This window comes from Oryx dammah, unplaced genomic scaffold (assembly GCF_014754425.2).
Source record: "Oryx dammah isolate SB20612 unplaced genomic scaffold, SCBI_Odam_1.1 HiC_scaffold_8, whole genome shotgun sequence".
Classification (NCBI taxonomy): Eukaryota; Metazoa; Chordata; class Mammalia; order Artiodactyla; family Bovidae; genus Oryx; species Oryx dammah.
This window is the reverse complement of record NW_024070192.1, coordinates 36762476-36787885: the sequence shown is the minus strand read 5'-3', so window position 1 is coordinate 36787885 and position 25410 is coordinate 36762476. Positions and strand designations below refer to the sequence as shown.

Genomic DNA, 25410 nt, shown 5'->3' with positions numbered 1-25410 from the left:
GCAATGGTGGGGAGAGTGCTCAAGATCACCCTGTGACTAGGGTGTACATTTCCCATCCTAGAACTCTATGTCTGTATCCTGTGTGTTTGCCCTTCTCCATGTGGGTCTCTCTGTTGGGGGGGTGGGTTGGGGCTGTGGTCTGAACCCCCTGCTTGCTGCTGAATGAAGCTCTAGATAGTCCCAGACATTTCTAGATCTAGCTCCTGTCTCCCACATCAGAGTGGGACAGCCAAGCCATTGGGCTCATCCAGAAAAACGTGTGTGTGTGTGTTTGCCCATGCGTGTGCTTCAACGTGCTCTAAAGGATTAGGTATTTTTGCAGACATGTCTCAGAACGTGCCATGTGGTCTCAAGCTGGGTATAGTTCTGTTCAGTTGACCCTGGGGCGTGACTTAAGAGAGAGACAGGGCGACTGTCAGGGCTGGTAGAAGGAGGGTAAAATTCAATGGTCAGCTTTAGCCTGGGGGCACTGCCAGCATCTACTCCTTGTGGGTCCCCAGTGGCGGATGGCAAGAGAGATGGAGACAGAGTCTTCAGCCAACCCGGGTGACACTCTGCTTAGGGTGCCGAGCGTGTGGGTGATGACCTTGGCTTTTGTCTTGAGAGCAGTGCGGCACATTGGTAATTAGAAGGGATGATCACGATTTGTGCCTTTCCAAGGTTGTGATTAAGCAAAAATAGCCTCTATTCTTCAACTGGAAGGAGGAGCCATGGTGAGGTGGGTGGGCCTCTGGTCCGGGTGCCAGTGCTGGCAGGGGTGCCGAGCACAGGCATGGCAGTAGCTGGCTTGCCTCAGAGCTCATCACAAAACGTTGTCACAAAAACAGCTGTGGGCTCACCCCGCCCCAGATCTGGGCACGGCAGGGACCCAGCCTGAGTAAGGCCTTGCAAACAGAAATGAACAGGAAGTAGGAAGAAACAGGCAGCCTGACAATGAAGTCCTGGGGCCCCTGGCATGTGGCTTCCCACCACCCAGGAACCCCTGCCGCCAGCTCTTGTCACCGGAGGCTCTGGGGCAGCCTTTAGGGGCAGAGTGATAAGGCCCAGGCCAGACTGCTCTAGAATTCCCAGAAGTTCCCTGATAGCATCCTCTGGGGACTTCCAAGGAATGTACCTCCCAGTGGATGATGCTCCCTTGATCCTGATTTTTCCTCAGGGGCTGATAGCATAGAGATGTCTCCTAGGTCATGTGCACCCTGGGATCTTCACTTGCAATAAGTTTTCACAAAAATGCCATGCTAGGTCCTGACCATTGATAAGCCCTGCTCTCAAGTGGTCCATAGTCTTATGAGGCAATAGACAAATAAGCTCACAGCAACAAGCCAGGCCCCACCAGGCACACTGTGAGATAACCATCTGTGAGTAGATCTCAAAGCTTTCCAGAGGTGGTGACAATTGAGTGGGGTCTTGAAGGCTAGGTAGGAGTTTGCTGGTCTGCAGAGGAGGAAGGCCTTACCAGGCAGAGGGTTCAGGATGAGCAAAGGCAAGGAAGAGTGAGAGCTGTGTCTTTGGGTGATTCAGAGCCAGTGGCCTCACTCATTATATTAGGAATGTCTGGTTCTTGGAGGAGCAGAACCCTTGTGGGCAAGATACCAGCAGATGGGTACTAAACTGCCTTTCAGTTTGTCTACAGAGGCCTCTTCTAAGACTGGAGATGGGGAAACTCTGCTCCTGTTAGTCAGCTCTCAAGGGGCCAAAATCCGGATCTGGCAGGCGAAGTCTACCCTCGTCCCCTCTCCTAGAGCAAAGCATCTCTGACTTTTGTGCATTAAAAGGAAGCAAGTCTCTGTCTTTGAACAGCTTGGGGGGTCAGACTCTTCCCCTCAGCTACAGAAGGGTTGAGGGATGCTGAGGGCAACCCTGCTGGTCTCTTGTCTCCTCTGAGCCGGGAACTGCCTCAGCGTTGTTTGCATCCAGGACTCAGCATGGTTTGATGCCCAGAGCATCATGTGGGCCCCAAGGGAGCTGACCACAGGAAGATCAAGGATGCAGGTCCTCTGAGTCTGTGTAATCAGCGAGAGTACAAGGTGAGGTCCCTACCTAATGCAGGGCATGGTGCCCAGGAGATGGCAGGACCCTCACGTCTTCCCTGCAACTTATTTATAGCCTCGCCATGGTAATTTGTGGCAATCACAGTATTTAATTCTGTAATCACACTGCAAGCAGGCATCCAGCCCAGTGAGGCTGGGGAGCCTGCCAGGTTTCAGGGAGGGACTTGGGGGCAGGGCAGGAGTGTGGAGGTGGTGATGTCCCCATCAGCTTCTGGCCCCATTGTGTCAGCTGTGGCCCTGGCTCTTTGCCCCACCCACCCACCCCGATGCACCCTGGATCATAGTAATAATAATAATAAACAACTACTAACACTTATATAGCACTTACCATGTTCCAGGCCCTGTCCTAAGCATTTTGTATATATGGGTTCCTTTATCCTCATCATCCACTCTATAAGGTAGCTTCTATTATTATGCCCACATTCCAGATGAGGAAACTGAGGCACAGAACTCACAGCTGGTAAGAATCTACATTTGGGGACTTCCTTTGTGGTCCAATGGTTAAGAATCCACCTTCTAATGAAGGGGACATGGGTTCAATCGCTGGTCAAGGAACCCAGATCCTATGTACTGTGGGGCAACTTAGCCCAAGTGCCACAACTATTGAACCTGTGAGCTCTAGAGCCCACGTTTCATAAGAGAAGCCTGCGTGCTGCATCAAAGATCTGCTGCTGCTGCTGCTAAGTCGCTTCAATCATGTCCGACTCTGTGCGACCCCACAGACGGCAGCCCACCAGGCTCCCCCGTCCCTGGGATTCTGCAGGCAAGAACACCAGAGTGGGTTGCCATTTCCTTCTCCAAATGCATGAAAGTGAAAAGTGAAAGTGAAGTTGCTCCGTCGTGTCCGACTCTTAGCGACCCCATGGACTGCAGCCTATCAGGCTCATCCATCTGGTGCAGCCAAAAAAATAAATAAATTGAAAAAAAAAAAGAACCTACATTAGTATTCAGGCATTCTGGCTCCAAAGTCCACGGTCCCAACTAGGTCTCTCCCAGTCCCAGAAGTGAGGGGTCTCCAGGCTTCCCGCCCATGACCTCAGCTCTGTCAGGCTCCTGGTTCCTCCTGGTCCAGCTGCTCCAGAGCTGCATGCACGAGGATGCATGCGCTACGAAGCATGGTCGCTTCATCCTGGGGAAGTGACAGTCAGAGTCCCTTCTTGGGGTTTCCCATTAGCAGACTGTTTCAAGTGCAGTGGGAAGAGGTCTTGGGGACATCAGTCTTCAAGGTGTCACTTATCATTTTGTGCTCCTGTATTTTTCTCCTGGAGAAAGGAGATTGTCATACTGCTTCATTGGGAAGTTCCTGTGGAGGTCAGGGGGATGGGAGGGGAACCACTTTGTCAAGCATCGTCTTCCACTAAGTGTGGGGCAGCTCTCTCAGTCTTAATTAGTTGTGTGGTTTGGGGCAAGTGATCTTGGTTGTTGGAGCCTCAGTCTTCTTATCTGTAAAATGGGGCTAATAAGAGGACCACGGCTCAGAGGCTAACTGTGGGGGCTATATGAGATGGTACCTGTAAAGCTCATAATGCCTGGAACATAATAAGCGCTCAGTAAAAATGCGCCCTTTACTGGTGTCTTTTATTATAATCCTGTCCTGAAGACGGGGTGCAGGCCTCTTTTAGCCAAGCCCAGGGCAAGGTCTACAGGATGTTAGAAATAAGACAGAAGAGCCTGAGCCACTGAAGGAGCCTGAGTAAGTGCTGGGCAGAGTCCAGTTTAAAAACAAGTTTTTTTTCTTCCTCCTTCAAGGCAACCCCCTCCATCATCGGGGAAACGATTTCCTGTCTGTTTGGGCAGCAGCTCCAAGCTCATAAAGCAGTTACCCTTAGACCAGAGTTGTGTCCGTGAGGACACAATATTTCAGAAATGCACTTCCCAGCTAAGCAAAGCTTCTCACTTGGAATTCTTTGCAGAAGCGCCCTCCCCTGGGGCCAGAAGCGGCTGAGATGTTGTTGACTCAGAAATGTGTTGGCCAGGGCTCTCACCCCCACCCACCAGAGGGTTGCCCACAAAGCCCCTGGGAAGGCTGCTCCCCAGATGTGATTCCTAGTGGGTGCTGCAGTCTCACAAGAGGGGGTGGGGGTGGAGTGGGAAGGAGAGAGGGCCATCCTGTCTAAAACCCGCTGCTTTAGCAGTGAGTGAGTTCCCAGTCATTGGAGGCAAACAAGTGGCTCACAGTCCAACCATGTGGTTCAGCCACACAGAGGAAACAGTACCCTTCTTATGGGGAAAAAGTAGAGGCGGTGTGGATTTCTCCATGGCTGGCATCACTGGGTGGGCCGTGAGGGGGCCATTGGATGTATTAAAGGCCTCTCTATACTTTAGAGTCCAGCGCAGTGGCTTTCAGAAATGTGAGTGTTAGGTCAGACAAGCTGTTCTGTAAGGGGTCAGATAATCCTTTGCCGACTGTAAGGACTCTGTGATGACCAGTTAACTCTGCCACTGTGGCACGGGCAGCTACAGACAATACAGAAATGAAAGCGCTGGCTATGTCCCAATAAAACTTTATTTACAAAAACAGACGGCGGGCCAGATTTGGTCCACAGCTTTCGTGTGAAGAATCCTGCACGTACGTAGAGGAACAGGAGCTCAGGCAGTGCTGGATGCTCAGAAGTGCTTCCTGGAGGAGGAGGTGGCTGCTGAGAGAAGCAAGGAAAGATTCTTGGCAGTGGTGGCCCCGAAGCTCGTGGGTGACAGCGCGTGTGGTCCTAGATGCTGGCTTTGCCTCTCGGAGGCTCCACCTCCCCGGGACCAGGGTCCCATCATTTAAGGCTTTGCAGTCACTTTGAGAGCTTCAGACAGATCTTTAAAAAGTATTTTATCCTGCATCTCCAGTTATTTTCAGAGAATGCTTGGTCCACGTTTCCGTCTGTATCTGGGAGTCACGAGATGACACTCATCCTGCTGCTGAAGTTACTGGGGAGGAAGAAAGAGCGGGAGAGCTCCCTTCTGGGACGGCCCTCCTGGCCTCAGGGGCCTCATCATGTCCGGCCTCCCTGCCGGCCTCCCTTTCTGAGGAGGAGAGAGGTTTTAGGTTGTGTTGATGTAGGAAGTGGGGACTGGGTGGCGTGGCCCTCCCAAGCTCTGGATGCTATCGTTCCAGTTCTCCTGGGAGCCCAGGCCATGGGCCAGCCAGGGCCCAGGGGAGTGTCCAGTCTCTGTGAGGGAGGCCTGGAGATGCTGAGTCCTCCATTCCCCGTCCTACAGGAGAATTGTACCGGGTTTCCTTGAGAAGACAGAGGTTCCCAGCCCAAGGAAGCATCGAGATCCATGAAGACAATGAGGTGGGTTTCTGGGGATGTCTGGGCCACCTCTGGGGTCAGAAAGCTAGGAAGAGTCCCTAGCCGGTAGACAGGCCAGCCAGTCTTCACCCAGCTCCTCACTGGACTTTCTGTGTGACCTGGTGCTGGTTTCTGTCCCTCTCTGGGCTTCCCTGGTAAAGAAGCCGCCTGCCAGTGCAGGAGAAAGGTTTTTGATCTCTGGGTCGGGAAGATCCCCTGGAGAAGGAAATGGCAATCCATGCCAGTATTCTTGCCTGGAGAATCCCATGGACAGAGGAGTCTGGTGGGCCACAGTCCATGGGGTCACAAAAGAGTCGGATACGACTGAGCGACCACACACACACTGTGCTTCTTTGGGCTTCCAGCCCCCATACATATAAGAGCCTTTTGGGACTCATCCCACACTGACGCGGAGGGGCTTGCCCTCCTGGCAGCCCATGCCCCTCCCTCTGAACACACAGGAGGTGCCATCAGAGTCCCCTGTGTGTGTGATTCTCTGTGTGCCCCCTGCCTTGCCTCCCCACCCCACCCCACCCCACTGCCTGTCTCTCTCTATCCTGATTGATGTCCCCCTCAGGAAGGCTGCCCACAGCGCTCCTGCAAGACGCACGTCCTCCTGATGGTGCTGCACGGGGGGAGTGTCCTGGACACGGGCTTGGGGGACCCATCCTGCAAGGTGGCTGACATCCATACCTTCAGCTCCGTGCTGGAGAAGGTCACGCGCGCCCACTTCCCCGCAGCCCTGGGCCACATCCTCGTCAAGTTCGTCCCCTGTCCCGCCATCTGCTCGGAGGCTTTCTCGCTTGTCTCCAAGTGAGTTCCTTTCTGCTTGTTTTGGCTGGCTGAGCCGGGTGGGGGGCGGTGCCTAAGCAGAGGGGCTCCCCAGCCACATGGGCAGGTGGGTGCCTGCCAAGGCCTCCCTGGGATGTCAGATCCTGACTGACCACGAGCATCACAGGAGGAAGGCGATCAGCAAGAATCTAAGGGGATTAACACTCACCGAATTCTCTTCTGCCCGGGGCTGGGTGGTGCTGGTGCCCCGCGATAGATAGCTCAGACTCCCTTGCTGTGCTCAGCAGGCCCTGGTCTTGTTGGCCCAGATAATGAAGCTGAGGCACTGAGAAGTTAAGCAGTTTCCTCCAGGGTTACGCAGGGACCCAGGAGTCAAAGCCAGACAGCCCCGCTCTTGAGCCACACAGTCAGAGCCAGTAGAGATGTGTGCCCTGATGGAGGTGGCACATGGCGTTGTGGACACTCAGAGAGAAGGCCAGGGAGGCTTCCTGGAGGAGGTGATTTTTGAGTGTGCTTTGAGAGTAGCGTAACCTGGTGAGGGGCATGGGCTCTTCAGTCATCCTGAGCTGGAGTTCCAGCTGTGTGACGGGGGCTGGGGGTGGGGTGGGGGGTAGGGTGGGAAGGGCAGGAAGTTGTTTAACCTCTCCCTGTCCGTTTCCTCATCTGTAAAGTGGGGATGATCATGGTATATCAACCACGTCTTAGAGTTTTTGTGAGAATTCTGTGTGCTGGTATGCGTGAAGCACATGGCAGGGCACAGGGATTGGCTGTGACTTGAGTCACCATCCTCGTTGGAGCGCTGTCCATTGGCGGACAGTGGGCCAGGGCGGGAGAAGGGAAGCCCGCCGGCTGGAAGTGAGGCAGTGTACTCTCAGGGCCTAGGCCCCTCATCCAAACCTGCCCTGGAAACTCTGCAGGACAGACTGAGAAACCGGGGGCCCTTTACCTCCTTTCACAGCCTCTGCAAAGAGGAGCCCCCTTGGGGAGGGTAGAAAGGGACCCCCAGCCTGGTGCCATCTCCCTAGGGAGATGGAGAAGGGGCTCTGCGTCGAGTGTGGCTGTAAGGAGAGGGGCTCAGCTCCTCTGGTTGGCGAGTGGGAGCACGGGGAGGACGTGCAGGGGTCTCACATGTCCCCTCTGAGAGAGAAAGGAAAGTCTCCTCTGCCTTCGAGATTCATCTGTGTTCCCAGAACATGGGCTGGGCAGATCTCTATCAGAGCTGGAAGGAAGGAGATTAGCTCAGGAAGGAAAATGTATTTCCCCAACGTGGTTAATGGCCCAGATCCCGGGAGTGATTTTTGTTAAACTGCTAGGCGGTAGGCCTCCCCCTGGGGCGTCTGAATCCGGAGGGGAGGAGCCCTGGAATCTGCATCCTGACTCCCTCCGGGCTTTGGCTCGGCAGCGGGTTTGGGAAGCTGAGCTGAATGAAGGCTCTGTCTGTCACACTCCAACAGTCGGAGTTAATTGTGTTCCTTCACAATCAATCTCAGTCCCCCAGCAACCCCCTCGCCCCCAGGATATCTGACCTCCAGAGCTGGGTCACCCAGTCCGGGCTCATCCCCAGGAAGACAAATGGCCCATGGACACTGGAGGGGCCAGCAAGTGGGAGCCCAGCGCTCCCCCAGGCAGCATCTTGCCTGGGCCATCAATCAGCCCTAATCACTGCTGGGAGGGAGCTCTTTCTCAGATAATTAAAATCTCTCCGGCTGCAGTTGAGGGCTGTTTCCTCTAATTTGTGTTTTTTTGGAGATGAGGAGTGGCTGTCAGGCTGGCCTTGTGCAGCAGGGGATCTTTGTCACCTGCCCAGGGTGCCCTGAGCCCTGTCACCTTCCGCCGTTTCCGTCAGATTCCCACTGGAATCAGTGTTGGGTCCTGGGTCAGCCTGAGCTTGGACTCTGGGGTAAGGGCAGGCTCTGGGGAGGGGGTGTACAGTTCCCCACTCTGCTGAACCTCCCAGCCAACTGGGCCCAAAGCCCCTGGGGACAGAGGCAGGATGGGTGAGGGTGCAGGCAGGCACGGGCCACTGGGAGCTGGTCCCAGATGAAGCTGAGCTGCCCAGAGAGAGGGGGGCGGAGAAGTGAGGGAGCCCATGCAGGAGCTGACAGTCAGTCCACTTGTTGGGGGAGGCTGCAGGACAGTTTCTCCCAGTTCTTTCTGAGGTCACAGACCTTTCTGCAAAGTCCATGAAGGCTCTGGATCCCCTCCTCAGAAAGCCAGACATGACACCATACATGCAGCTGCATGGCTGGTGTGTGAGCCCTATGCCTGGCACACCCTCTCTCCTCTTTCTAGCTTCCTCAAAGACTTTCTTGAGTCTAGATCAAACCTCACCTCCTCCAGGAAGTCTGCCATGATGACATGTTCCCACCCCCTTTTGGCTGCCAGGTGGCACTAGTGGTAAAGAACCCATCTGCCAATGCAGGAGACACAAGAGACGTGGGTTCGATTCCTGGTTGGGGAAGATCCCCTAGAGGAGGGCATGGCAACCCACTCCAGTATTCTTGCCCGGAGAATCCCATGGACAGAGAAGCCTGGCAGGCTACAGACCATAGGGTCACAAAGAGTCGGACACGACTGAACCAGCTTAGCATGCATGGATATGGGATCTTAGTTCCCCACCTGGGATTAAACTCTGCAGTGGAAGCATGAAGTCTTAACCAATGGACCACTGGGGAAGTCCTGACATACCCCCATTCTGACCTACACCAGTGGCCTCCTCTATAACTGGTGTGTCCTTTGAGGTTGCAAAGAAAAGGGCAGAGAGCCCTGCTGTCGTGGAGACTCCAGGGGCCACATGATGGCTGGCATGGGATGGACACACATGGGAGTCCTCACAGGCTAGCCACCCCCCAACCCTGGGATACATTGCTGGTGCTTCGTCTCCTGCCTGGGTCCTCCTCAACAGCCCCTGACCCCAGGGCCCAGTTTCTGGTCAGTGTGTGCTCTCTTTCGCCCCACTCACAACTCCAAGCCCACCCTCCTGCCTGGTCCCAGGTGGACTTACCTTGGCCTCCTGTCTGCAGCCTGAACCCATTCAGCCATGACGTGGGCTGTCTCAGCAACAGCCAGGACCACGTCCCTCTGGCCGCCCTGCCCCTGTTGGCCATCTCCTCCCCACAGTACCAGGATGCAGTTGCTACTGTCATCGAGCGAGCCAACCAGGTGTATGCGGAGTTCCTCAAATCCCCCGATGGGATTGGCTTCAGTGGGCAGGTAGGACAGCCTGCCCTCACCTCCCTGACCTGGTCCCTGCCTGGAGAGATGCTGGGACCTGCCGGAAGGATCTAGATCAGGCTGCTGTGCAGCCCTAGCTTCTGACATCCTAAGAGGCTTTTGAGATCTTTGGGTCTGTCCTCATTTTGCAGATAGGAAAACTGAGGCCAACACCTGAGTTCTGATTATCAGCCCATGCTGATCTGTGACCCAAGTCTGACCCTGACTGTAGCCTGGTTCCCATCCTTAAGTGGACCCTCCCGTCCCCATGTTGGGACTCTCAGTGCCTCCCCGGGACAGGCTCCTTGCTCCCCTGTGGGCCAGCTGCCTGCACCCTGGCTGGGTGTGGGGCAAGGGGGTGGCGGTGGGCAGGGCCACAGTCCCAGCTCTGCCTCCCGCAGGTGTGTCTCATCGGGGACTGTGTAGGGGGCCTCCTGGCCTTCGATGCCATCTGCTACAGCGCGGGGCCCGCGGGTGACAGCCCTGGCAGCAGCAGCCGGAAGGGGAGCTTCAGCAGCACCCAGGTGCGGGCCAGATGGTGGCGTGGGGGAGAGGATGTCCTTGGGAGGCCCCCCCCCCAGGGAGCAGGGCCTCTCGTTGGGGAGCAGCGTTAGCCCTGGTTGGTGCTGTGACATCCAGGTTACAAAGCGTTCACAGTCCTGCAAGAGTGGTGGGAGATTACTATCACAGGTGAGGAAACTGGAGCTCAGAGAAGGCTCTTTTAGCATCAGGTCCCCAGAGAGCTCTCCAGAGTCCCACTGGATCGCTGAGACCTTTTTTTTTTTTAAAATAATTTTTAAAAGTTGATATTTTGTATTTTCATTTTTTAAATTCAGTTCAAGAAATTTGCTGGGGTTTTTTTGGCCATGTGGCAGTAGGATCTTAGTTCCCTAACCAGGGATCGAACCGGTGCTCCCTGCAGTGGAAGCACAGATTCTTAACCACTGGAAGTTCAGGGAAGTTCCTCCAGTGAGCCCTTTGGACTTAGGGGACACCCCTGTGCCTAAAATCCTGTCGTTTTTTTTGTGTGTGTTGTGGCTCCCATGCTCCTTTTGGAAGAAGTACTGCCTCTCGCATCTTAGGAGAAGGGGGTTCACTTGTCCTGGGGCCCCAGAGTGACCGCGGTGCCCTCCTATCCTCTGCTCGGCCCCCAAGGACGCCCCGGTGGTGGTGGAGGAGGAGTGCAGCCTTGCGGGCAGCAAGCGGCTCAGCAAGAGCAGCATCGACGTCTCCAGCACCTTGGAGGATGAAGAGCCCAAGCGGCCGTTGCCACGGAAGCAGAGCGACTCCTCCACCTATGACTGCGAGGCCATCACCCAGCATCACGCCTTCCTATCAAGGTAGCCTCTCCTTGTGCCTGCCCCGCCGCCTTCCAGCAGAGCATCCAGGGGAACAGAGCCTCGGCCCAGAGTCATCTGGGAGGCCTGTGACCAGTCACATGCCCCAGGTTTTTCTACGGGGGGCCCAGGGACCAGCACTGAAATGCTGGGACTGAGGCCACTCCCCATGGACCCTGCACAGAGACCCGGGACTCTGCATGCTGAGCCTGCCAACCCCACCCGCTCAACTTGCAGAGAGATGGGACAGTTGGTCTCACCAAGAGGGTAGATGCTGCCCAGCCTACTTCACTGATGGTTTTAAGACTCTGGTGAAAGAACAGAAGTAGGTGTGTTTTGTATTTCTTAGCATTTCTTAGTATTGTGTTCTTGGTATTTCTCAAATGGGCCAGCAAAGGCCAGGTAGGTCCGGAACTTTCTATGGATCACACAACCAGTTACTGAAGAGCCGGGGTCTCCCAGTGCCTGGCACCAGTACCCCTTTTGTTTTTTTTTTTTTTTTTTTAAATTGAGGTATAGTTGCTTTACAATGTTGCATTAGATTCTGCCGTAAGCAATGCACTTTTATTCAAAGACCAGCCAGGTCCCTCCGTGGAACTGCCCACCCTCTAACTTTCTAGAAGGAGCATGTTAATGGACACTGGTTAAATGAACCTGTTGCTGTTCAGTCTTTCCAACTCTTTCTGACCCAAGGACTGTGCAGCGTGCTAAGCTTCCCTGTCTTTCATCATCTCCTGGAGTTTGCCCAAACTCATGTCCTTTGAGTGATGCCATCCAACCATTCATTCAGGATTCATATGAGTATTGAACATAAGTACAAGTGAGAAGAAATGCCTCTTTTCTTCTCCCCTTTCTCCTCTGTTCTCTCCTCCCACCCTCCTTTTCTATCCAAATGATCAGTAGCACCCGGTCATCACAACATTTGGAAAATGCATCCTCTCACCAGGGCCAACACTTTGGCGTATTCATTCCTTTCAGTACATTTTTTTTTTTTCATAATTGTATTATTTATTTGGCTGCTTCTGGGTCTTAATTGTAGCATGTGGGATCTAGCTCCCTGACCAGGGATCGAACCTGGGCCCCCTGCACTGGGAGCTCAGAGTCTTAGCCACTGGACCACCAGGGAAGTCCCTCCTTTCAGTACATTTTTTACATGCTTTGCTTGTGAAAGTGAAAGTGTTAGTCGCTCAGTCATGTGTTTGCGATCCCATGGACTGTAGCCTGCCACGCTTCTCTGTCCATGGGATTCTCCAGGCAAGAATATTGGGGTGGGTTGCCATTTCCTTCTGTAGGGGATTTTCCTGACCCAGGGATTGAACCCAGGTCTCCTGCATTGCTGGCAATTTCTTTACTGTCTGAGCCACCAGGGAAGATTTGCCTGTAGGTTTACCTAGAGAAAAAAAAAAAAAAAACTCTTATAATGAAAAATATTCTTACTATAAATATTCTGATAAATATTCTTAATAATGTTTTATTAAGGGAATGGATGATATCTTGCACAGTCCCAGCAACTGGACACTTTGGCTTTTTTCCAATTCTTTATGATTATAAACAGCAGTCCGGAAACATCTTTGTGCATAAATGTTTAGGTATGTATTAGGGCTATTTTATTCAGATGGGTTCCTGGAGGAGGAATTATTAGGTCAAAGCCTCTGCATATTTAAGTCTCCAACTATTCAAAGGCCCTCTGAAAGATTATTCTTGAGAGAAGAAGCTACATTACAAGTCAGGTTGCAGGGTAAAATCATAACATTTCTGGTTCATCCTTGAAAAATCCTTTAAGAAAGCCCCACATTTGGAGAGTGACGTGAAGCTGGAGGCTCTCAGTGGCTGGTCCAGTGCAGCCAGCTCTTCCCTCTGGTGTAGGGACAGATGGCTGTTTCTCCGGCAATTAAGTAGTTGGTATGTGTTTAGGGACCACGCGGTACGTGAAATATGAATTGTTAAACAGCAGGGTCGTCATTCTCACTGCAAGATGCTCCCATTGCAAGAGGCAGAGCGTGTGTGGGGATTCAGATGCAACTGCCCAGACCCTCGCCCACAGGCGATGGGGGAGTGGCACACATTTCAAAGGATATTTCTAAAATTCCCTTTTCCCTCCAACTTGCGTATTTTGGTGGAATTTGCATTCCATTAGTGGATTCATGGGGCTTCCCAGGTGGCTCAGTGGTAAAGGATCCCCCTGCAATGCAGGAGATGCAGGTTCAGTCTCTGATTTGGGAAGATCCTCTGGAGAAGGAAATGGCAACCCACTCCAGTATTCTTGCTGGGAAATCCCATGGACAGAGCAGCCTGGTGGGCTACAGTCCATGGGGTCGCCAAAGAGTTGGCTGGGACTTAGTGACTACAATAACAAAAATGTATTCATAGATCTTATGCCACTGGATTTTCTGAAACCCTGAGTGGTACCTAAATGCAGCTGAAAGTTTCAGGAGGTGCCCAGTTTTCCTGCCTATTTTTGGCAGCCGGCTCTGGGTATGCACATCAACTTGAGCTCTTTGAGGCAATGGGTGCCTGGGATGGGAACCATTGGAATTCTGTGTGGCTCATGTTTTGCTCTTTAAGCTTGGTTTCCTCTTTGAGCTGGAGGGGAGGGGAGAGACCAAGCTGTTTGCATCTGTGTCTGCGGGTTGCCTGGAACACGAGTTACCACGAAAGCCCTCATCCTGGCAGGACCAATGTTACCCAGCTGTCCAGCCAGGCTGGGCTCCTCTGTTGGGCAGGAACTCACAGTGTGGCCATCACAAGACCAGCACGATGGGGCAGGAGGCTTAGGTTTCAGGTGCTCAGTCCGTTTTTAGGAAGACAGTTTTACTGGATCGCAGTCACACGGGTTTATTCACGTATCACCCGTGTGCCATGTAGCAGTGTGAAGTAGATGCGATGGAGGCGATATGGACCCCAAAGTCTGAAATATTTACCATCTGGCCCTTTACAGGAAAAGTTGGCTGACTCCTGCCTTAGCCAAATGTCGGCCAGGCCTTGGTGGCAGATGCTGAGATGGTCACCAATTTGTGTTGGTGATCAGGCAAGTCGGTCCCAGGCCAAGCCCTGCCGCAGAGATGGAGTGCTGGGTGCTGCAACTCAGACTTCAGGCTGCCTGCTAGGTGCTCACTCCTTCGTGCTTGTTGTTCAGTCACTCAGTCAAGTCCGACTCTTTGAAACCCCATGGACTGCAGCACACCAGGCTTCCCTGTCCTTCACCATCTCCCAGGGTTTGTTCAAACTCATGTCCATTGAGTCGGTGATGCCATCCAACCATCTCACCCTCTGTCACCCACTTCTGCCCTCAGTCTTGCCCAGCATCAGGGTCTTTTCCACATCAGGTACCCAAAGTATTGGAGCGTCAGCATCAGTCCTTCCAATGAATATTCAGGGTTGAATTCTTTAGGACTGACTGGCTTGATCTCCTTGCTGTCCAAAGAACTCTCAAGAGCCTTCTCCAGCACCGCAGTTCGAAAGCATCGATTCTTCGGCTCTCAGCCTTCTGTATGCTCAGTCCTCCCCCTAACCTGCTCTCCCCTGTCTTCCTCCCTGGGCCAGCATCCACTCCAGCGTGCTGAAGGATGAAGCCGAGTCCCCGGCGGCTGGGGGCCCCCAGGTCCCCGAGGTCAGCCTGGGCCGCTTGGATTTTGAGGTGTCTGACTTCTTCCTCTTCGGCTCACCCCTGGGCCTGGTCCTGGCCATGCGGAGGACGGTGCTGCCCGGACTGGATGGTGGGTGTGATGCTGGCTGGGGCCTGAGATGCCTTTGAGTCACTAGGCCACTGTGTCAGGGCCTGGAACTGGGGAGAGTAGGGGTGGGGAAGACCAGAGAATTAGGGGTAGATGGAAAGAGAGGCTAGGAAGAAGAAGAAAGGTGGGGGGGCAGGAGGGAGAGTGGGGCAACTTCCCTGATGGGGCCAAGGTGAGGCAGCCCCGGGTGGATTTCACTCCCTACCAGAGGCCCCATTGCCTGGTTATCATGCTTTCTGGGAAGAGAAACCCTACTGTGCCCACCTGCTCCTTCCCCAGTGCCCGGGTTGGCCCCCTGCAGCCAGGTCGGTCTTACTGCCCCCTGCAGATCCGCCCCCCTCCACCTCAGTGCCTCTGCTCGCAAGGTCCCCACAGCCTTGAATGCCTTCCCCTATTCCTCTGAAATACTTCCAGAGGTGATTCGCACCAGAATATGGTTTAGCAATGGCTTTGAGGATATAAGAGGCTGGAGGCCCCTGGGAGCACAATGGGTCAGGGATCCTCCAAAGTCTTTTGTCCCAAACCTTACCAACAAACTGCACTACGACTGTTGATCGCAGATACAAAGTCGAGGGTGGAGGGGCTCTGATAGAAGTAGGGGAAACAGGCAGAATCCCACAGCTGTGGTTAACGTTGCTAAGGAAACCTAGGGTTCCCGGGATGCTGGACGGTCCAGTGCCCTGACTGAGACGGACAGGGCGGCGAAATGACGCGATGCGGCCTCAGTGGAGACACCTGCTGGTCAATGGGAGAAGTGTTCGGCCGGCTCTGACAGACTAAGTTTCCTTACTACCCCAGGTCTGGGAATTGAGCTGGGCCGAAGGAAGAGGCAGCTGATCCTGAGTGAAGGACCCTAGGTCTGCTTCATAGATCAGGTAGCAACTAAGTGACAGCCAGAACTGAAAGGAGTTTGATCAATGGAAATAGTGGAGGACATCCTGCTAAGAGCAGGGGGAGCTTGAGCAAAGCCACAGAGAATGGAAAGCCCCTGTCACGGCCCCAGTGCTGGGTGCCTACAGTGGTGCTTCCGAGTGGGGCAGGTTGGCAAGGCCTTGAGGGCTAAGCTGAACCAAGTGGCTTTGATCCTGTCGGTAGCAGGGAGCCATGGCAGGTTCTTGAGCAGAGGAGTAGGTTTCTCAAATCTGCAGTCGAGGGAGCCTCCTAGGACCAAGGCAGCAGGTGTTCAAAGGGCTTCCTGTGTGTCCTCCCCCCACCCCCAAGGTTTCCAGGTACGTCCTGCCTGCAGTCAGGTCTACAGCTTCTTCCACTGCGCAGACCCCTCCGCCTCCCGGCTTGAACCACTGCTGGAGCCCAAGTTCCACTTGGTGCCACCTGTCAGCGTGCCCCGCTATCAGAGGTTCCCACTGGGCGACGGACAGCCCCTCCTCCTTGGTAGGCTCTCAGGGGTGTCAGAGTGTGCTGAGCTGGAGGCTGGGCTCCATGAAGGTGGTGCCCCAGGGCCACCCTCTCTGGTCCAGCCCCTCCAAGCTGTCAGATGTCAGAGTGGCTAGACTCACCTGAACAGAGTCTGTGTACTTTTGAGGGAGTGGGGGGTGGCGTGGACAGGAAGACCGCTGACTCACCTGTCTTTGGAGCAGCCCACCTGTGTGAGCTCCTGCTCTGCACAAGGCCTCTTTGGGCTCTGCCCCCTGTTTAGAGCCTGTGTCTGGGGCCAGCGTAATACTGAGATGTCAGGCCTGATTGCAAGTCTGGGATCCACGCTGAGGGTTATTCCCAGTGCCTGGACTCTAGAAGTGCAGGTCAGGGAATGGGTCACCCTAGTGGCTTCTTGGAAGAGGGGGTCTTCCACCAAGGCATTTGTACAGGTGAAGAAGAGCTGCGGGGGCGGTGTGAGGGATCTTCTGGGTGGAGGAACAGCAGGAGCAAGGGAGGTGGGTTGGGGGAGGGCCAGTGGCCTGCAGGGCTCACGTGGGGTGAGCTGGGCCTGGACTGGGGTGAGGCCAAGGGGAGGCCTGGGATGGACAGTCAGGGCTTGGAGACCAGAGCCTTGAAAGTTTAGCCCATCCCTGTTCAGAGATTTGGGCCAGATTGGAGTCGGGGGGCGGGGGCGGGGGTGGGGTGGGGTGTGCTGCCCTGCATGTGTCTCATTCAGGATTTAAACCCAGCTTACCCCTTCCCGCCCCATCTCAAAGAAAACTTAATTTCCAAAGTCCTGTTTTGTCAGGAGTTTTTATTGATAGAGGGGTTCTATAGATAGAAAAATGAAAGTCACTCATTCATGTCCAACTTTGCGACCCCGTGGACTATAGCCCGCCAGGCTCCTCTGTCCATGGAATTCTCCAGGCAAGAATACTGGAGTAGGCAGCCATTCCCTTCTCCAGGGGATCTTCCCAATCCAGGGGTCAAACCCAGGTCTCCCGCATTGCAGGCAGATTCTTTACCTTCTGAGTCGCCAGGGAGAAGGGCACCCTTAAATGTGACGTCTCTGGTCAGCGCATCCTCCTGCCCCCAGAGGGCGCCCTTGCCCCCAGGCTCATTTATGTCCAGGCTCAGCCGCAATCCTCCGAGGCTCAGAGAGGAGTGTGCTATAAAGCACATGGTTGTCACCTGTGACCTCAGCTGGGGCTTTGGATGCAGTCCCCCAGGGGCGCCCTCGGCAGCTCTGTTGGGGTTGGAGTGACGGTTGGGACCCTTACTTGTGCCTGCATAACCCCTGGCTTGGAGGATGTGAAACCAATGGGTACCTGGTAAAGGGGTCCTGGTCAGGCCCGGAGATGAGAGGTGCGGGCTCCTCCCCAGGTACCCAGGCTCCCACCCAGCATGGGGCTAGCATTGCCCAGGCAGCTCCATTTGAGACCCACCACTTGGCCTTGAGGCGGGGCTAAATAGCTCAGTTGGTAGAGCATCAGACTTTTAATCTGAGGGTCCAGGGTTCAAGTCTCTGTTCAGGCGTGCTGTCCTCTGTTTTGGGCTTCCCTCATAGCTCAGTTGGTAAAGAATCTGTTTGCAATGCAGGAGACCAGAGTTCGATCCCTGGGCTGGGAAGATCCCCTGGAGAAGGAAATGGCAACCCACTCCAGTATTCATGCCTAGAGAATCCCATGGATAGAGGAGCCTGGCGGGCTACAGTCCATGGAGTTGCAAGAGTTGGACACAACTTAGTGACTAAACCACCACCACGCGGGACTTGACTGTGAAATTCCCCTCCAGCTGATGCCCTGCACACCCACAGTGCCCTCTTCCTGGAGGGCAGCTCCCGGGGCAGCCCGCCGCTTCTGGATGCCCCTGCCTCACCCCCTCAGGCCCCGAGATCCCAGCGCCGGGCACGGAGGATCAGCCAGGGCAGCTCCAGTGAGAGCTCGGAGTCCTCGGACAGCTTGGCCCCCGTGGGTGCCTCCCGCAGTGAGTGAGGGTCTCCTGGGCCCCACCTGGATTCGCGGGAGAGGGGCTTCCTCCGGGTGGGCACTGGTTCCCTGCCAGGGCTGTTGAGGACCACGGAGGAGGGAAACAGGACATCTAGACTGAGCTCTGATCTCAGAGAGAATTGTGACCTCTGACCTGGACAGGGGTCCTGACCTCTGACGGCGGTCTGAGCTCTGACCTCAGCCAGAGCCCTAATCCCAACGTTCAATTTCCCCACAGGAGTCCCTCTGACCAGCAGCCCTGGGGTGAGACTCTGTATGTCTGTGGATCCGGCCCCCTTTCTGGGGATCAGTTTGCAGCACGTGACCTGGAGGCTGGTTGGGTGGGCGAGGATGTTGGGGGGTCACTGAAGCTGGGGAAAGACTGGTGCATTTCCTAGAGCTCATTTTGAGCTGAGTGCTCTGGCTCCAAATTCATGTCCCTAGTGGCGTGTCCATCACTGGATCTGCACCCTGGGCGTCCCACACACACTGCCTCTTGGGTCAAGGTCCTGGGGCAGGGCACTCAGTCCTCACCTCCCTCTTGGATCCACAGTCACGGCCAAGTGGTGGGGCTCCAAGCGCATCGACTACGCCCTGTACTGCCCTGACGTCCTCACAGCCTTCCCCACTGTGGCCCTGCCCCACCTCTTCCACGCCAGCTACTGGGAGTCCACGGACGTGGTGGCCTTCATCCTGAGACAGGTATACCGTCCCTGCCTGGGAGGGCCCAGCCTCCGGGGAGAAGGAGGCTGGGCTTGCCTTGCCATTCACATTGGGCACTGGAGCATGGCAAGTGGAGGGGGCAGTGACCTGGACAGACAACCGCTTGCATAAGGAATATGACTTCTGGTCAATGTCATGGCAGTTTCTAGAAAATTAAATAGATACCATGTAGGAGAATGTGCCCATGTTCAACTTGGAGATTGGAGTCATCACACCTGTTCTCCTGTGGGTCTCAGTGTCCTCATCTGTAAAATAGGTGGAGCAGAGAGGCCAGTCACTGAGAGAGAGCCTGGGAGGTGGGGGCTGGATTGCATGCACCCTCCACGACCAAGGAGGTGGAGACACAAGAGATGTGGGTTCAATCCCTGGGTTGGGAAGATCCCTTGGAGGAGGGCATGGCAATCCACTTCAGTGTTCTTCTTGCCCGCAGAGTCCCATGGACAGAGGAGTCTGGCAGGCTATAGTCTATGGGGTTGCAGAGTCAGTCATGACTGAAGTGACTGGGCACATAAAAGATTTAACTCAGGAACAGCTAGACGGAAGAGATGCAAAGGACAGGGTATGGGGAAAGGAGCTGGGTTTCCCATGCCCTCTCAGAGGGTACCACTGTCCCCAGAGCTCCATGGCTTACCAACCTGGAAGCTCTCTGAACCCCATCCCTTTGGGTTTTTATGAAGCCTTCGTTAGGTAGATTCAGTTGATTAAATCATGGCCATGGGTTCTTCTGGCAACCAGCCCCATCCTAAGACGTGGTGCAACTCTCCTCACTAACATAACAAAAGACACCTTTGTACCTCTCGCTTAGGAAATTCCAAGGATTCTCGGAGCTTTGCGCCTGAAGCTGGACAAAGACTAAACACTTACTTCTTATTATAAATCACAATATCACAGATTGAGGGAGTCACTGTGGATAGAGAAGTTCAGGGAGGAGTCCTGGAGCCCCTCTGGGGAGAGAGGAGGAGCCACTGAAAGAAATAGAGGAGGGCACCCCTAGAGGTCAGAGGTGGATGAGAGTGGATAGACGGGAGGGGCGTCTGAGCTGCTCAGGATGGAGGTCACGGGGCCTTGGCAGGAATGGCGTCAGTAGAGCCACGGGGTCAGAAGCCTGCATGGAGTTGGGGGAGGAGAAGCGGCAGTGAGGAGGGGAGATGATAGTGGAGGCTGTCTTTTGAGATCTGTTGCTGTCAAGGAGATCAGGGACATGTGATGGTTGTTGAAGAGGGATCCTAGGAAGAGGCACCAGAACACATATTGACAATTTATTTATTTATTAGATTTTTGAAAAAAAAAAAAAAAAACTATTTGGTTTCTTTTCTTTTTTTTTTGATCAGGCCGTATGGCATGAGGGATGTTAGGTCCCTGATTGGGGGTCGAACTCACAGCCCCTACATTCGAAGTGCAGAGCCTTAACCAGTGGACTGCCAGCAAAGTCTCTATGAGATGCTAAGGAGTCGGGATGCTAATTTAGATGCTAAGGAGAATGAGCCAGTGGTGAGGGGCTAACCAGTGATGCAGGGTTAACAGCGGAGCTTGCTCCATCATGTTCTTGAACAGGTGGGTGCAGCTGGGACCAGGGCTCCAGCTGGCCTTCGATAATGGTCACCCACCATGACGGGGGCGGGGGGCAGGCAGAGAATGGGTACAGACCCAGGTGGTTCCTAGGTTGGGGTGTCAAGAGCAGGGGCTGCTCCCAAGGCAGAGCATTTGAGAGACAGTGGTCTGGCCCCAGCTGTCAGGACAGGTGGGCAGAAAGGCTGCCCTGAGGGTTCCAGGCTGGGAGGTGGGGAGGCTTGGAGAAGAGCCTGGCTGTACGCTGGAGGGCCCTGACACCAGGGGGAGGAGGCGGGGGTGTCCAGACGGCCTGACCCGGAGTCCTGCTGGGCTGTTGATCAGGTGATGCGCTATGAGAGTGTGAACATCAAGGAGAGCGCTGGTCTGGACCCTGCGGCACTGAGCCCCGCCAACCCCCGCGAGAAGTGGCTTCGTAAGAGGACCCAGGTCAAGCTGCGGGTATGTGCTTGTCGGAGGTGCCTATGGATTGGGGCTGTGGCGTCAGGGAGGTGGGGCTGTCCCCAGGCAATGGGGCATCCACATGGCCAGGAAGGGCTTGGGTTAGAGCTCCATGCTGATACATGCTGGGATTCATGCTTAGATGAGGCCCCCAGGATTTCTGTAGAAGTGGGGTGGGGGTGTGGAGCAGATGAGATGGGGGAGCTGGTTCCCTGGGGCCTGGCTCCACAGGAGCACCATGGGTGCAGGTCCAGGACACTGAAGATGGAGATGAAATGCCACATATGGAGCTGTATGCCAGGCCTCTGTAGGTGTGCACGTGAGTCAGAAAGAGTTCTCCCCACAGCCATGGGGCTCACAGCCTGGGGTGGCATTTGCCAGAACATAGAGGGAGGCCCGGATTAGGAAGAAGATGGAGAGAAGGATTGTCAGGGTAAGCTGTGCAGGGCTCCCCTGAAAAAGTGTCACCTCTGCAAGGTATTGAAGCATGAGTAGGAGTTCGGTCCACATACATTCATTTACTCAGCAAACAATCATCCGTATTCCCTGGGTCCCTGGCCTTCTGCCAGGCAGTGGGGCACAAGAATATACAGACACAGCCACTGCTGTGGTGGGCACTTATAGTCTTGTCGGAATCTCAGATATGAACCCCAAGAATAGTCTTAAATGGTAGAAGGTGATCCGTAAATCAGCTCTTTTTTGGTAAACATTTTTATTGAGCTATAACCACACTTTACACAAATCACCCACTTAAAGTATGCAATTCAGTGTGTCTTAGTATATTCACAACTGTGTGCAACTATCATCACAGTTAATTTTAGAACATTTTCATCACCTCCAAAAGAAACCCCTTACCCTTTAGCCACTGTCCCCCTCCGCAGCCCCTTACTCCTACCCCTAACCCTGAGCAACCAGTAATCTACTTTCTGTGTCTACAGGGTTACTTATTTTGGACATTTCATGTAATGCAATCATACACTATGTGGTCCTTTACGTCTGGCTACTTTCACTGAGCATAATGTTTTCAAGGTTCCTTCACATTGTGGCTTGTGTCAGTACTTAATTTCGTTTCATGGCATCTTTCCATGTGTTTATTTCCATGAATGGAATCTTCTGTCATCAGAATTCTTGTTAGGGGGCCTGCATTCCTCACCTGACTAAGTGTCTCCAGGTCAGGGTCCATGACTGGTTCCTCTCTACATACCCAGAGCCCAGCCCAGGGACCAGCAGGGATGAGGTACCTGCAGATATTTGTTGAACTATTGAATTAAAATATCGTGGGAACTGAAAGAAGGTAGAGACTGTGTCTGGACAAGGCAATGGCAGCCCACTCCAGTACTCTTGCCTGGAAAATCCCATGGATGGAGGAGCCTGGTAGGCTGCAGTCCATGGGGTCTCGAAGAGTCGGACATGACTGAAGCAACTTAGCAGCAGCAGCAGCAGCAGAGACTGCTGCTGGAGAGTCCCCGACCATCTGGGGAGTCCCTGAGTGCTTCTTAGAGAGGACGAAGTTGAGTCAGGTCATAGTGGATGGGCTGGAATGTGGAGACAGAGGACCAGGGATGCTGTGGAGAGTCAAGGGGTGGGGGGATGGGGAATCAATGTGAGCGAAGGCCCTGAGGCCTCTCTGCAGAGCCTGACCTGAAAGAACCAGCTGGGCTTCAAAGGGCAGCACTGTGAGAGGGGACTGAAACAGTTTCCCAGCAAAGTTCTGTGCTTTGTAAAGACAATGAACCTGCCGTGGGGGCTGTGTTTTGAATAAGGGACTCCTTTAAGATGCTACTAGCAGAGTCCACGTGAAGTACCTGGAGTGTGGGCGGAAACACTGATGTAGGCAGTTTTGTAAAACTTCAGTGGTCTGAGGTCTTGAAGCCAGGCTTGGAGTGGTAGGTGGTCACGGCTGGGAGCTGCGGAATGAATTGAAACCAGACATGAAGAAGGATGGGGATGCTGGGATATAGTTACAAATGATGTGATGTCCAGAATTGCTCCAGAATAATCTGGAGTGGGGCAGGGGTGAGGTGGGGGATCCTGCAAAGGAAGAAGGGAGCCAGAAGGGCTGTGACTGGTTTCCAGCCACACGAGGCTTCCTACACTGTTCTCTCTACTCTTCACATTTAAATCGCCCACTAAGCAAAGACGGATGGTAAATGGCTACTCGATATGAGCCCTGATGTGGAAGGAAGAAGCGACGGTGACCCGAAGTTTGCAGCCTGGCCTTTTAGAAGGATGCCAGGCTCCGAGGACTGGCTGTTACCTCCAGGCCATGGGGAGCGCTAAGAGCAGAGGATGCTCATTTGTGGGAGTCTAGCACTCCTTGGAGATGATGTGAAATTTTAAGGGTCTGTTTTCTTCAGGGGTTCTGTCCCCACAGAACCCCTGTTTCACATGTCTTGGAAACTTTAATGGGGTTAATAAGGAAGAAAGGCAAGATTTCACAGGGGACCATCCCTCCAACCCATCCTGAGGACAGTGCAAATAAAAAGCAAGGTCAAGTCCCCTTGCAGAGGTTGAGCTGGTTTCTGTCCTTCCAGAATGTCACTGCCAACCACCGGGCCAACGATGTGATTGCTGCCGAAGATGGCCCCCAGGTCCTGGTGGGGAGGTTCATGTACGGGCCCCTCGACATGGTGGCCCTGACTGGCGAGAAGGTACAGAAGCTGGGCCCTCCTTCCTGGGTACCAGATGGCACCTGGGCCTGGGGCTGTGGGGAGGGGCTGGCTGCACGAGGTGGGAGATGCTCAACCTGGTCAGGGAGGGCGAGTGGCAGTGAGGGATGGACTGGGCGCTTTGGAGAAGCCAGTGTGGCTGCAGTGGAAAGAGAAGGGATGGTGGGAGCCAGGAACTAGCATCCAGCAGGGATCCCGAGCCCTGCGGTCTTGGCGGAGAGCTCCCAAGTCCAGCCCCCTCCCCGGCTTTCAGCGAGTCCCCTGGCCGCCTCGCCTCCTGCAGGTGGACATCCTGGTGATGGCAGAGCCGTCCTCCGGCCGCTGGGTGCACCTGGACACAGAGATCACCAACAGCAGTGGGCGCATCACGTACAGCGTGCCCCGGCCCCGGCGCCTGGGGGTTGGCGTCTACCCCGTGAAGATGGTCGTCAGGTCAGACCCGGGGGACGCTCTCACGGTGGTTTCACCCAATTCCATGGCCCTTCCAGGTCTGTCCAGAAGATGGGGTCCTGGGGATGCTGTCTTGGGCCCCATCCCTGTCTGCTGGGAGAGAGGAAAATGGACGTGGTCACAGCTTTAGCACCAGGAGGTGCCACCCGGCTTCTCTCTCATCCTGGCCCCAGTTGAGCTCTGACCCTGGCCAAGGGCTGATGTTGGCCTCAGGCTGACACCTGACCTTGAGTGCACAGCTAACCCCCAGGTGGGCACCTTTCAGGGGCGACCAGACCTGCGCGATGAGCTACCTCACAGTGCTGCCCCGGGGCATGGAGTGCGTGGTCTTCAGCATCGACGGCTCCTTTGCGGCCAGCGTGTCCATCATGGGAAGCGACCCCAAGGTCCGGCCGGGGGCGGTGGACGTTGTCCGGTGAGTGCTTCCTTCCTGAGGGGACATATTCTCTGGGGAAGGAACCAGTGGCTGTGCAGGAGGTGGGCTGTGTGTTTCTAGTTTCCTCTAGGAATTCCACTAGTCTCTGGGCTGGGAGCCAGAAGTCCTAGCTTCACCTGCACGAGTAATTTACTGAGGGTTCTTGAGAAACGCCACCACCTTCCAGCCTTCTGTTCCTCCCTGCCTCCCTCTCTCCATTTATCCTAACACGGTCAGAGCATTCTGTGCAGTGAATCAGGATGGGTCGTTTGCATTCAGATCTCAATCAGGATAAAATTGTTATGTGCTGATTACCAATCGCCATGGAGCAAATGGCTCCATTTTTAGTGATTTATGACAGTAGTTTATTATTCTTTGACATCATTCTGTGGATTGATTGGGTTCTGCTGGGAGGTCCTCAGAGGGGGCCTCTCCAGAAATGGCAGTCAGATTGTGGTCTGGGCTGGGAATCATCTAAAGGCTGGATGTTCAAGATGTTCAAGATGGGTGATGAACTCATGTATCTTGTTCCTTGGCTGGGGTCTGTCTTTTTCTCTCTCCATGTGGCTGCTCCAGGTGGCCAGCCTGGGTCGTCTCAGACTAGCCAGACTTGGTGCCTGGTGATGCGCTTCCCTGCTGGTAACTGGCCTACTATGTTTCCCAGATACCCAGCTGGAAGCTACAAACCTTCTCAGTACCCAGCCTTGGGATTCAGTGTCTTTTCCACTACACTTGTTCTATTAGTTCCAAGCTAATCCCAGGATCAGCCCAGTTTCAAAGAGGAAGGGAGCACATAAAGGTGTGACTACTGGGACATGTGGCTCATTGGGGGCCCTTCTTTCGAGACTAGCTTACACACAGTGCCAATCAAGAGACTGGACTTTTTATAGCTGATTGGAGAAAGCAGAGCAGGCTTCCTGGGAGAGGTGGCATTTGAGTCAGCCCTTGAAGGACAGGTGCCTATATATTTCAATCCATGCCACTGTACAAAGATGAACACAAACAGAAAGGCAAAAGGAAGAAAATACAGGACTGAGTTTGATGGGCCGAGAAGGTGAGAAGGACAGAGAAGAACAGACCATGTGTAGGGATAAGTTCACGGCCACTGGGTGTTAGAGGCCAGTTCAGGACAGGGTGGGAAGTGTGGCTGGAAACAGCGAAAGGATTTTGCCAAGAGAAAAACAAGAAGTACCACTTGAGTTCCTCCCTTCCTGTCTGCCTCCCTCCAGTCTTCCGAGGCTGGTTCTGGGCCAGGTTCTATGCTCTGCTTGCAGAAAGAGCTCCTAGTTGGAGGAAACTCACAGTCCAGTGGAAGAAAATAAGTCATGGGCACAAGAAACTGTCCTCCAGGACTCGGAATCATCAGCATG

The 25410-nt window shown here is 54.2% G+C and overlaps 1 protein-coding gene and 1 non-coding gene across 2 annotated transcripts in view; both read left to right on the top strand.

Moving 5' to 3' along the window:
- The window catches only part of PITPNM3 (PITPNM family member 3), a 77972-nt gene that overhangs the window by 45492 nt on the left and 7070 nt on the right, over positions 1–25410 (top strand). Inside the window, exons 4-16 of the mRNA XM_040243688.1 lie at positions 5259–5335; positions 5910–6145; positions 9148–9337; positions 9739–9861; positions 10493–10677; positions 14218–14390; positions 15630–15800; positions 17580–17771; positions 18327–18475; positions 20390–20506; positions 23041–23157; positions 23459–23607; positions 23891–24040. Coding sequence (XP_040099622.1) covers positions 5259–5335; positions 5910–6145; positions 9148–9337; positions 9739–9861; positions 10493–10677; positions 14218–14390; positions 15630–15800; positions 17580–17771; positions 18327–18475; positions 20390–20506; positions 23041–23157; positions 23459–23607; positions 23891–24040 — 2029 coding nt within the window. The remainder of the gene's footprint in view (positions 1–5258; positions 5336–5909; positions 6146–9147; positions 9338–9738; positions 9862–10492; positions 10678–14217; positions 14391–15629; positions 15801–17579; positions 17772–18326; positions 18476–20389; positions 20507–23040; positions 23158–23458; positions 23608–23890; positions 24041–25410) is intronic.
- Positions 17249–17321, top strand: TRNAK-UUU. Its single transcript has one exon. It is a non-coding gene; the product is annotated as a tRNA-Lys (tRNA).